The following is a 12,131-nucleotide window of genomic DNA, read 5'->3' as shown; positions in this document are numbered from 1 at the left end:
TGCCATGTGTAGATAAATAGTTTGTGGGGATTCTTGTACAAAGAAGCAAGTGGTTTGCGTTTTTTGGATAAATCAACACTTTTTGGCATTTGATAAGAAACTTTTATCTACGAATCCATTTCGCTGGTTTTGGTACAAATGTTGGTTGTTTAGTTGATGGCATTTTTATTGCCTCTGTGATGTATAAAGTATAGTTTATCTTATATGGGCTTAGACCCACCATAATAATCAGTGTATGGCTCTTGTGAATAGTACATGGTTGTACTTTTGTTGGTTGAAATGCTATGGGTAGTATGTTATGGATATATTTGGACTTATATTATAAAATGTACTGTTTAGGCTTCATGAATTATTGGTATTGTCTACTTGGTTGTCCAATCTATATGAGGCTTGCTTGGGAATCATGGATTTTCTCTATGTGACTTGTGCACGGGTCACAGCCCTTGGGTTTGGGCTGTGACAAACACCCCAACAATAATACTCTTTTATAGGAACTCAGTCAAAGTCAAATACCCATTGCATAAATGATGATAAATGCTCATTTTTTGCCTTGCAAAGAAATGGGTTAGGAAGGTTAAAATTGAGGCACGACGATGGCAAAGTAACGATGGGGGCGACAGTGAAGTGAAAGGCTTTTAAGGTTTAGAAGTGTTTTGAAAAATTTGTGAAGTGAAGAGTATACCAATCAGGGGAGGGGATGGAAGAAAAAGGGGAAATTAATGAAGGTTGAAAGGGTAATTCCCTCCCCCATATATTAAAAATAAAAAAATAATTTCCATTTTTTGGTCGATTCAAAAAGGTTGGGGAAAACTCTCCTCCGATGACCGAACCAATCAATTGAGAAAACCGACCGTCGCTACTTATGTTGCAACCGACACGTCTAGGGTCAAAATTGATGGTTTTGGTCAAATGTGTGGTTACAACTGAATGGTGCTGAATCCTTTTAGAAAGTACAACTCTAACAATGGGCCTAAAAGGGGTTAAAGACTTGCTTGTTGCTCAATTTTGTAGAATAGTACCTAAGCATCTGCCAACGAGGTCATAGTAATATGGATTTAAGGCCCAATGTTCTCTTTCACCTATCCGTCCAGCTTAGTTAAAAAAGTCATCCACAATGACAATCTTCCATAAGAACCACGGGCCCAAGTGGTTGAGCTTAGTTTCACTAGTGGGCCAATGAACTGGTCATAGAGTCGAACAAAGAATGCCCATTTTGATGATCATGGTTTTGAACCGTCCGATCACATTCGTTCAAATATCAAGAAACCAAACGGCGCTGATACGAATAATGATAATAGAACTTTCCACACAATAGCATTTAAAAATCTAAAAAAGAAAGTACTAGAAGGAAAAGCCCCTCGATTTACCCACACTATAAAAGCCAGAGGGCAAAGGCTGTCCGTTTGCAGTTTACTTATTGGTACTCGTTGGCTGGCCCTAGGGTTTTACATTTTGTAGTTCCTCTCCTCTATACTTTCTACTAACAATGAGGTAAGCTTAACAACCTTTCCGTTTCTCTTTGTTTATTTAGATTTGAACTTTTCCTGTCGATTTCGAATCTTTGCTTCCCTGTTAATTGATTTGATTGATATTACGCTTTTGCCACTTTTGTCCTTGTTCTTTGTCTGTTTCAACATGTGCTTTTGATCTGTTCTTTGAGTAACTCTGTGTAATAATGATCGTTGTTTAATTTTCTTTGTTTTAGTACTTCTTTGTCTTATAATATGTTTTAAAGGAAGGAAATGGCACTTTATGGGTGTGTGAATAATTTTTTAATAAAAATGTTTTGAAGTCGTTAATCAGTTAATTTACTATTGATAAAAATGTATATACTGTAGTGGGGTTTTGATAAGGATGCCTATCTGGGATTGTTGCATTCGTAGTTGTTTCTTGTTGGGTATATTTTGTTTTGAATTATGTCATGTTAAATATGGTTAAAATTCTTAATTCTTTTTTTCAGTCGTCATCCCGAGGTGAAGTGGGCTCAAAGAAGTGACAAGGTTTTCATTACGGTGCTATTACCCGATTCTAAGAATGCAAAGGTCAATCTTGAACCAGAGGGAGTGTTTACTTTCTCTGCTAATGCTGGAGCTGACAATAACCTATATGAGTTGAAGTTGGAACTTCATGATAAGGTCAATGTGGAGGTAAGATACTTTTCTTGTAATTACTGGAATTCAACAGAACATTTGTCTCATTTTTAAATGGATATCGGGAAGTCTAGGGTATCAATGATAATAATCAGCGGACGGTAGTATTATGCTGCTAATTGGTTGCAGTTGAATGAATTCTGAATATTAGCTAGCTTGCCACTAGCCCTCAATGTCATGTTTCAGGGCTTGCTTCTCTCCAAAACTGCTAATTTTGTAAACTTAATCTTCAGGTGTATACTTTCTATTAGATTATATAGGTTTCAACGATCTTTACATTTTTCATGCGCTTTCATGGTTGTCGCTTCTAACTATATATTCTTCCAGGAGCTTTTCAGAGTGTTGCCTATTCATATTTGGTGTTTACCATGGAATTTATGCTTGAGTTAGGATAAACATACTACGTTCCTAGCACTGGTTAATTTTGACATTGATTTCGCAAATTATCTTCTGAAATTTTTTCTTACAGTGTGTTAACAGTTTCTTTTTTTTTTTTTTTTGGAAAAAAGGAAAGCAAAATTAATATAGGGGTTAGGAGCATATTCTGCATCTTGGAGAAGGCTGAGAAAGTGTGGTGGAATAAATTATTGCGCGGTGATGGCAAGACCCCCCATTATGTCAAAGTGGACTGGGACAAATGGGTGGATGAAGATGAAGAGAATGGTTAGTATTGCGATTACTGATGTTTTTCTGTTCAAATTGAATTGATGTAAAGGCTGATACATTTTAAACTGGAAATTTATTAAATTTTCACTTCTATTTTTGATTAGGTATTGGTGATCTCGACTTGGGAGGAATGGACTTCTCGGTATGGTTATAGTATCTTATCTACAATTTTCATTTTCAGTATTAACCTATAAACATTTCCTTTCTGACCAAACAATTATGGTGTTATGCAGAACTTTGGTAATATGGGAGGAATGGGTGATGGTGGCATGGGTGACTTTGAAGACAGTGATGATGAAGGTAAGAATGCTGTGAGGCTTTCTGAGCAATATTATGCTTGTGATTACCTATTCTTTCCTTTGATTCATTGGTTTGGTAATTTTGGTTTGTGGGTAAACTGATTTTCATCCATTGTAGAGCAAGAAGTGACAAAGCCAGAAGGAGATGCAAAGCCAGAGGAGGTAGTTGCTGGAACTTCGGAGAAAAAAGAAGCTGCACCAAGCACATGATATCATGTTAGCTGAAGATATCAAATTGTGTTAACTTATAGTTGTACGTTATATTTTAGGTCTCTTTGATGGGATCAAAGCGTGCTGGTTTCCTAACTGCGTGAGATTAAAGTTTGGGTAATCCGGGAAGATATATGTGTCTGTCTAATGGACAGGCAATTATCTCTTTGACTCGAATTATGGTGTTGGACTTGTACCTTTAAATCATTTGTTGTTTTATGGAGATAATTAGAAATGAGAATTTGGATTTCATCATTGATTGTGTCTAGTATTTGTTATCTTCTACAATCTTATTGTTCCTGTTATTTACTTCGTGGGGGTAAGGAATACCAATTTTTAGTACCAAGGTGTAGCAGTATAATCCTACGGTAGCTGTTGGCTGGGCCTTGATGGTATTTACCTATTTCATTTTGGTGTTTAAATTATAGTTGGAATTTGGAGCTAGGTTCACTTCCAAATTTAGGCGTTAATAACACAATAAATTGGCGAAAATGTTAAAAATCCTCGCAGGAATATATAAATTCCATGGTGGGAGGATATTTACCAGGTTATATAACAAGTCATAGATCGCCGAAACAAAAGGTCTTAACGAGTAAAACGAAATACTTCACTGCTTCTAGTACGTACAGTGCTACAATTTCCTCAGGGATTTTAAAAAGAGTAAATTACATAAAAGCTCCTTGAGATTTGGAGTAGAACCTATTTAGCTCTTGATGTTTAAAACGTGACAGTTTTTTCCGTTACTCTACCAGTTAACACCGTCAACTAAATTTTGTCTTGTCGGCTAACCAAGGACTTAGTGAACCCAAATAAACAATCACAGAAAATGAAAGTATAGAGAGGAGTGCAGGCGCAGCAATGAGAGGCCAAGTCATGCTAGGACGCGGTCCATAATGGCCATAAGCGTAGGAGGAAGAGGGAGTCGATGATGAAGCGTTTGCATTGCAGCTGGTTTTGAGGTGGAGAAAGAAAGAAAAACGAAAATGAAAAATATGAAAGTCCACGTGGCAAATAAGCTATCTTTGCGCATTTGATAATTGGTAGTGCTTGGTTTTAATTTAGTGGTTCATGCACAAGTTTTTTACTAACAAAAATGGAGGTGGCAAAATATGATTGGTTGATAAAGCCAGTTAAACTGAACCTCACCGTTTGGAATCGACCCTCTAAAACCCTGAATTCGTTGTGCCTATGCGCCCCTCCCCTGCTTTGCCTTGGGTTTTTTCAATTGCAAAGGCTCAAAGCAGCGCAAACATTGAAACGAGAGAGATGGAGGAAGCTTCGGAGATGGAAGTAGAGGAACAGAAACAACCTGTTCAGAATAATCAAAGCTCAACCAAGAGATTCGGTCTCAAAAACTCGATTCAAACCAACTTCGGCGACGACTACGTTTTCCAAATCGTCCCCAAGTACGCTTTCTCTCAGAAAAGCAATTCTAATTATTGAAAAATGGAAAATTTTTAAGTTTTGCTGTCTAAAGTTATAGCTGATAAGTTATTTTTTGTCTGCGTGATAAAAAAAAAATTGAAAGGGATGATTGGGCGTCCATGGCGGTGTCATTGTCAACTAACGCAGTGAAACTGTACTCGCCAATGACGGGTCAGTACTTTGGAGAGTGTAAAGGACACACTTCTACTATCAATCATATCTCTTTCTCTGGTCCTTCCACTCCTCATACTTTGCACTCTTCCTCCTCTGATGGAACCATCCGGGCCTGGGATACCAGAACTTTTCACCAGGTAATTCATAGACCAGCCCGTAATTTTTTGTCTTTTTATTCTTATATACCAATTTTAGAGTGAACCCCTTTTTTGATGTTATTTGTTTGATGATTTATGTTATAGGTTTCGTGTATAACTGCTGGTTCTTCTCAAGAGGTCTTTAGCTTCTCGTTTGGAGGGTCAGATGACAACCTTTTGGCTGCAGGATGTCAATCACAGGTTTGTTGATCTATCTATAGTGCTTTTATCAGATTTTGTGTTATAAAGTTGTTGATTTCCCAGTTTAGATTGGTGTCTGCTAGTTTTGGTCTGGTTTTGACTTAAGACAATAGATGTTCCTGCATTACTATAGTCAATATGCTTTTCCTTTGCGGGAAAAGTCGTTGGGTAGTACTGTTTCTGACAATGTCTCAATTGTTCATGATGGTTTCTTCTTGCTTGTTGGTTATTTCAACAACACAGATATTTTTCTGGGACTGGAGGAACAAGAAGCAAGTTGCATGCTTGGAGGAATCCCATGTGGAGGATGTTACCCAGGTAAGTCTTGGTTCCAGTCCGATGTGTCTGCCCAATTTGAAGTCAACCAATTTCTATGATTTTTATTACATACCAATTTCTATTGCATGCTTGGCTGACTGAAATTTAATGTAGACTAAACAACTATATTTTACTAGCGTCAGTGATAAACTAGTAAGCTTGGGATTTTATTGGTTGAATCATGGCTGTTGTCGTTGTTGGTGTGACAGGTTCATTTCATCCCTGGCCATCAAAACAAACTAGCTTCTGCTTCTGCTGATGGATTGATATGCACATTTGATACCAATGGAGATATCAATGATGATGATCATCTTGAGTCTGTAAGTGCAGGGATATGGTTTTTATTTTATTCTGTTCAATGACTGGTCTACATACTAGTGGATATCCATCCCTCATCCTATAAGAACAGTGAAGGTAGGTTTCTTCTCAGGTCCTTGTTCCAACCATGAAAAACACTTAGCAGCTAAGCTAGATGGCAATTTTATTGATGTATTCTTATCAATAAATAATTGAAGCTTTTTGCTTGGTGGAGTTGTGGAAGAGTAATGTAAAATTGCAAAGTCATCCTGTATTTGAGCACAGAAAGGGTGGACTATTATTGCATACAGCTGATTCGACCATTAAGCAGTCATTGTAGTGTTATAATACTTCTTTTAGACGATTTCCTAGTAACTACCTCTTCTGTTCCTTTTCAAACTAGTCTCTTTTACATCTCTGGTTGCTTTTTTACCAAAAGAAAAATCTAGCCCTGGTTCATATAATCCTAGAATTTTAAAATTTTTAGCTTGACTTATTAGTTTAGAGAATGCATAGTTTCGTTGCACTGGTTTGGCAAACTTCTTATCAGAATCTAATTTAATTTTTATCACATTATTTCAGGTGATCAATGTAGGAACTTCAATTGGGAAAGTTGGGTTTTTTGGTGAGTCTTATGAGAAGCTCTGGTGTTTGACCAACATTGAGACCTTAAGGTATCTTCATACTTGATTCATTAATTTTGAGGATTTGTTTTCTGAAATTTGCAAAATATTGGGAGATGGAATCTGCTCTGTTCTCTTTGGTTACAATGGGTGAATTATGACCCACTTTTACTTCCGTAGAATACATGAAACAAATAATTGAGAATCCACCCTCAAAATGACATTACATGCAGATTGTCCTCACTTACATTCCATCCAAATCTACTGTGCATTTAGTAGTTAAAGCTTTGACAACCCAACTCAAAAATGTATTACATTAACAAATTTTATCCTGGACTAGTGCTTAAACTCTATCCTACTACCCCTTGCAGTGTATGGAATTGGAAGGATGGATCAAATGAAGCTAACTTTGAGGATGCTCGTTCACTAGCATCAGACAGTTGGACATTGGATCATGTAAGTTCAAAACATAATTGAATTCTTTTACCAGCTTCTGTTACAACACATTTTAGAAGTTCAAATTGGAGCTTGTGCTCTTAGCCCCAAGAAACTCATTTCCAAAGGTTAGTAAAGCTAAAAGCTCCCCCCCGATTCAGTCTTTCTAGAGTAAAGCCACTCTGGAAATTGGATAAAACAGGCATTAAGTTCTGTTCTAGATCTTGTACCAAAAGTCCCATTGGAAAGTTTCCTTTCCTGTTTTTGCAGGTTGATTACTTTGTTGATTGTCACTGCTTTGGAGGAGAAAATTTGTGGGTGATTGGTGGCACTAATGCTGGCTCTTTAGGTTATTTCCCAGTAATTTATAAAGGAGCAGCCGCGATAGGACCCCCAGAAGCGGTTCTTGGGGGTGGCCATATGGGTGTTGTTAGGAGTATATTGCCTATGTCAAGCATGAGGAGTGGGCCTGCTCAAAGCCAAGGCATTTTTGGTTGGACAGGTGGTGAGGATGGTCGCTTGTGTTGTTGGATGGCTGATGATTCCTCAGAGATCAATCGATCCTGGATCTCGAGTGCTTTGGTCATGAAGTCACCACGAAATCGCAAAAGAAGTAGGCATAATCCCTACTAAATATCCACTGTTCAGCTCATGCTTTGTCATCTGATAGCTTTCTTGTAACCTTTCCATCAAAATTTTCCCAGTTAGCAACAAGTTTGGAGTTATCGGTACTGTTATATTATAAAGTACTCGAAAATGAAAAGCTTCTACTGTTTAAGGAAATCGTTACATTCGTTTTTGAGCAGATTAGCTTCTGTGACGGGTAACTTACCACCCTTTGCGACCTACTCTTTTACCAATTCCCATCTCTCTCTTCCCCTCATGTGAGGAGGAACATGTAACATGTGTGCTATCACAGATTTGGAGCTCTATAAATAACTTGACTATCTATTAGACAATTAAATAACTTCATTCCACTAGTAGGCAGGTAAGTCTGAAGCAGGTACCCAACACAAAAGGCAGAGAGATAATCATTTAACTTGAACGCATGAACTTAACAGAGAAATTGTCTTACAAACTACAACCTCAATACACGAAAAGGGCAATAAGGTAAAATGATAAACCACAATACAAGATCCTCAACTGAATTCTGCAATGCTACCTATATTTGGCACTTTTGAGACAATCACTGATAGAATCAACCCAACAGAAGAACCCAACTTGAGTCATTTGGATGCAACATGCTTCTAAAAATAGCAAAGTCACCCCACAACAAAGCAGCATCACATCAACCTCGACCTCGGCCACCACCTGTTGCCGGAAGGAAAAGGGCAGTCTGTTAGTATGAATGTGCCAAATATTATGCCAGATATGACAGATAATTCAATAATATGCCGAGCTACAAATCCATTTTGCACAAACACAAACACACACACACACACACACACACACGCACTTGTGCAGCTGTTTTTTCAGCATTTTACCTCTATTTCCACTGGTCTTTCCACCTGCACCACCCCTGCCTCGGCCTCCACCTGCACCCTTAGCACCGTCATCTAGCCCACGGCCAACTCCCTTTGGTTGCCTTCCACCAGGACCATCTTCTCTACCTCTACCTCTGCCACGGCCTACACCAGGAGGCTTCCTATCTGCAAAGTCAGCAAAACCAAACAGTTTAGAGCTCCAGTTTTCAAATGCATAAATCTCAAATGTAATTAACATTATCATCTTCAAGAGAAAAGTTTTGATTTGCACATACAGTCACAGTTGGTACCAAATTCTAAGTGCAGTTTTCTAGATGCACAGGATACACAAAATAAAAGAAGACAAAGGAAAAAGCAGGAAGAAGATTTCTATGAAGCAGACAAAAACAACAAATATGGAAACACAATGGACCATGAATATAGGAAATTACATTACTTTCAGCATACAATTTGCCAAACACAATTCAACTGCAACATACACTATAGAACATGTAGTATATATTGTTGCAATGCAACTCTTCAGAGAAATATACTATTTGTACCCAAATGTTTCTATTTAATTTGAATACTAAGATGATTATCCATCCCTATTAATAGTTAGCAAGAGAATTGAATCATACCTGCACGACTCTTTGTTTCTTCCTGAACTTTATCAATTACCTGACATCCAATGGTAAAGTCACTAAAAACGGTAAGGGCACAGCACATGAAAACTATAATAAAAACCAAGCAACAATATTTGAAAGTGCATTAAGACCTAAAATTTCGGCAAGTGGAACCCAAAGCTGATCAAGTAAGATCTAGAATTTGTCCTTTAGAGATTACAGATATTTTCATAAATAACCAACCCAGTTAACTCCAGATAAAAGGATACTCCTTTAAACACCAAAAAGGCAAAGAAAGCTAAAAATCCAATCTATGCTTTCATGCTGAAGACAACTAAGCATGAAGCATTTATAAAATACAACAGGGTGGATGAAGTTAATAATTTGATGAATACTCCTACATTTGCCAAATAAGAAACATCACAATAGCATATAGGAGTAAAGGGTACCTCATCAGGAACTCGAAGATACTTGATAGTATTTCCACGGATATAGCATTCAGGCATTCGCCAAAACCGGTCTCCATCCTACATTATATTTTCAATTAAACCCCAACCATAATCTTAAAAAAAAAAAAGAAAACAAGACAGCATTCTTACTTTTATTTATTTATTTATTTTGCTAAGCATTTTACTTTTATTCCTAGAAAGAAAAATAAAATAAGAAACATTTAAATGAATTCATATTTGTACCTTAGAAGTACAGATAACTTCACGAAGATGGATGTTCATCCAAGTATCGCAATTGACCAAATGCCCATTATAGGTCTCCCCATTTTTCAGTTCTACCAGCTGTTAGTGAATAGGAAAAACACAAGTTGTTTCAAAATTAATAACTAGAGCAAACTTTCTGCACGGTAATTTGGGAAGAGCATGCAAGGGAAAATAATGCGCTTACCATAGGATGCCCCTGTGCAGTTTTTAGAAGAGAAAGAGGAAGCTGCCCAAGATTCACATATAGAAATTGGGTTAGCCAACGAAAGACGATATAATAGTCAAAAACACCGTAAACGGAAACCAAAATTAACCCCAAAACACTTTGACAGCATTTAAAAAGATGTTCTTTTTTTAATTTTTCGATTTCTCCCAGTTTTCCTGGGGTTTCTAAGCAACCAAACAGACAAATAAGGTAAGTTAAAAAGAGAGTAACATACCATCTTCTGTTTTCTGAATGAAGTAGAAACCTAGCGAATCAAGAAAAAGAAATCTGCAAGAAAAAGGAAATAAAAAAAAGTCAAGAACAATGTTAAAAAGGGTAAGAGAGAGCAAAGGATTTACGTGAGAACAATTTTACGCTTTAGTCTAGAACCCTAGCCTGTGCTAATTTGAAATATACAAATCGGAGATGCAGAATTACAAGTATTTAAAGCTTTTGCTACAATACAAAAAAAGAGGGAAAAAGGTTATCGGCTTACAACCCTAACAAAAAAGGGCAAAAGAAATCGAAAATACCACAAGAGAAGAAGAGGGCTGAGGAGAGAGATGCACAGCTAGGCTTGTATTCGATCTTACTGTTTTTTCTTTCGGTTTTGGGTTAATTCGATGTCGATCTCACTGTTTTAATATAGAGTACGCTTCGAGTGTCCAGGCGGGCTTCGGCCAATGCTTTTTCTTGTATATTTGACTGCCTTCATTTTTTATTTTTTTAACCTATGTGATGTGAGTGAGCCAGCTCCAGAGCTTCTTTTTTCTTTTTTTTTTTTAATTTTTATTAAACTGGTAATGTTATAAAATCAAATTAATTGATATTTTAATTAAAGATTTTCAAATCAAATCACTATAAACAGTAAAATTTTCAAACTTCTACCAGACTCAGTCACAACCTTTAGTAATAATTTTTTTTGAGATCAACCAAAATCAAATCTAACTTTTCCTATCCTGAATTAGAACCTATAAAACCCATCAAGCTAACTTAACCTTGATTAATCCCCTAGAGTGACTTGCATATTTATTAATGGGATTTAATTTCAAAATTGGTCTCTAAAACAATTAGAAGCAAAAGCTAAGAAATGGGCTATTTGAGGCAACATACCTTTAATAGCCCTAAGCAACTGCTCCTTTTCTTGTTCTCTTTGAAATCCAGCCACCAACGGCGAAACAAGTAACCATTCTTCCCTCCCTTTCTCTTTCCTTTTTTCCTGTGTGTAAATAAGGATGAGGCAACTAAAGTTTCATGAGAAGAAGCTGTTGAAGAAAGTAATTTTTTTGGAATGGAAAAAAGAAGGTGGCCACCGAGAGAATCTTGTTATGCACCGTTATCATGTAACTGGTCGTGACGATTACAAGAAGTGAGTTATTTTTCAACTTACTTCTCTTGATTCTTGAATCGAGGTTTGTTTTAACTTTTGCGTATTATTTGGTTTTTCTTTTTTATTAATTATGGTGGGTTAAATTGAAAATAGATATTTGAGTTTGTACCAATGGTGCAGAAGTTGGTCAACATATTGAAGCAGATGGACCCCAAAGACCCTTTTCGTATCGAGATGATTGATTTGCTTTTAGAGAAGTTGTGAGTTTCTTCGCTGATAATATATGATTAAATCATAATAATTTAAGTTTAAGCTAGTAATGGGTAGTTTTTGTTGGGTCGCTCGAGTTTTATTTTTCTTTCTTCAAATAATTTGTTTTAGGTAACAAAGAAAGCTCCCCACTGCTATTGGAGAGGAATTATATTGTAGATGTTCTCAAAGATTATTTTATGTTTTTACTAGAAATACAGAAAAGAACATGCGAAATGGGCTTATTAAAAGGTAGTGTTTGTTAATGTTTTTCATTTGTTGCATGCTTTTCTGATAAGGATACCTAAAGTGTGAGTTGTTGTAATCCTAGTTTTAATTAACAAGATTTTCTAGAATTAGTCTTCAACATATGGAAAAAATCCTATTAATGCCCTAAATCTATGATGCCTCTTCTCTTCTTTGGCCAAAAAATAAAAATAAAATCTTTATTATGGTCACAATTCAGATCTTTGTGCTTTGTTATCATTATTACCTAAAGACTGATGCTATTTATTGATAGATATTACTACTTGAGTTCTATATTCATGTTTGTAATGAAATCATTCGAGGGAAGAGATCAAGAAGTGAGATTTCAAAATATTTGACTTGA

The 12,131-nt window shown here is 36.5% G+C and overlaps 3 protein-coding genes across 4 annotated transcripts; 2 read left to right on the top strand and 1 right to left on the bottom strand.

Annotated features, from left to right (window-relative positions):
- Window positions 1,368-3,582, top strand: LOC18613546 (uncharacterized protein OsI_027940). Its single transcript, XM_007050831.2, has 6 exons — window positions 1,368-1,491; window positions 1,961-2,147; window positions 2,660-2,813; window positions 2,921-2,958; window positions 3,050-3,116; window positions 3,234-3,582. The coding sequence occupies exons 1-6, from the start codon at window positions 1,487-1,489 to the stop codon at window positions 3,323-3,325; spliced, it is 543 nt and encodes a 180-aa protein (XP_007050893.1). The 5' UTR covers window positions 1,368-1,486; the 3' UTR covers window positions 3,326-3,582.
- LOC18613545 (WD repeat-containing protein 89 homolog) lies at window positions 4,480-7,742 on the top strand. The gene is made up of 8 exons (XM_007050830.2): window positions 4,480-4,731; window positions 4,854-5,061; window positions 5,167-5,262; window positions 5,506-5,580; window positions 5,790-5,900; window positions 6,460-6,551; window positions 6,872-6,956; window positions 7,206-7,742. The coding sequence occupies exons 1-8, from the start codon at window positions 4,514-4,516 to the stop codon at window positions 7,566-7,568; spliced, it is 1,248 nt and encodes a 415-aa protein (XP_007050892.2). The 5' UTR covers window positions 4,480-4,513; the 3' UTR covers window positions 7,569-7,742.
- LOC18613544 (probable U6 snRNA-associated Sm-like protein LSm4) lies at window positions 7,938-10,647 on the bottom strand. 2 transcript variants are annotated; one of them, XM_007050827.2, is made up of 8 exons: window positions 10,476-10,647; window positions 10,178-10,230; window positions 9,922-9,963; window positions 9,717-9,815; window positions 9,474-9,551; window positions 9,040-9,079; window positions 8,420-8,584; window positions 7,938-8,246 (listed from the first exon to the last, which is right to left on the bottom strand). In XM_007050827.2, the coding sequence occupies exons 2-8, from the start codon at window positions 10,178-10,180 to the stop codon at window positions 8,224-8,226; spliced, it is 450 nt and encodes a 149-aa protein (XP_007050889.2). In that variant the 5' UTR covers window positions 10,181-10,230; window positions 10,476-10,647; the 3' UTR covers window positions 7,938-8,223. The 2 variants fall into 2 exon arrangements, with proteins under 2 accessions (XP_007050889.2, XP_017969426.1); XM_018113937.1 differs by having other exon boundaries at window positions 10,536-10,637.

The sequence above is a fragment of the Theobroma cacao genome, chromosome 1, assembly GCF_000208745.1.
Source record: "Theobroma cacao cultivar B97-61/B2 chromosome 1, Criollo_cocoa_genome_V2, whole genome shotgun sequence".
NCBI lineage: Eukaryota > Viridiplantae > Streptophyta > Magnoliopsida > Malvales > Malvaceae > Theobroma > Theobroma cacao.
Note: the sequence above shows the minus strand (reverse complement) of the source record. Positions and strands in the feature narration are given on the sequence as shown.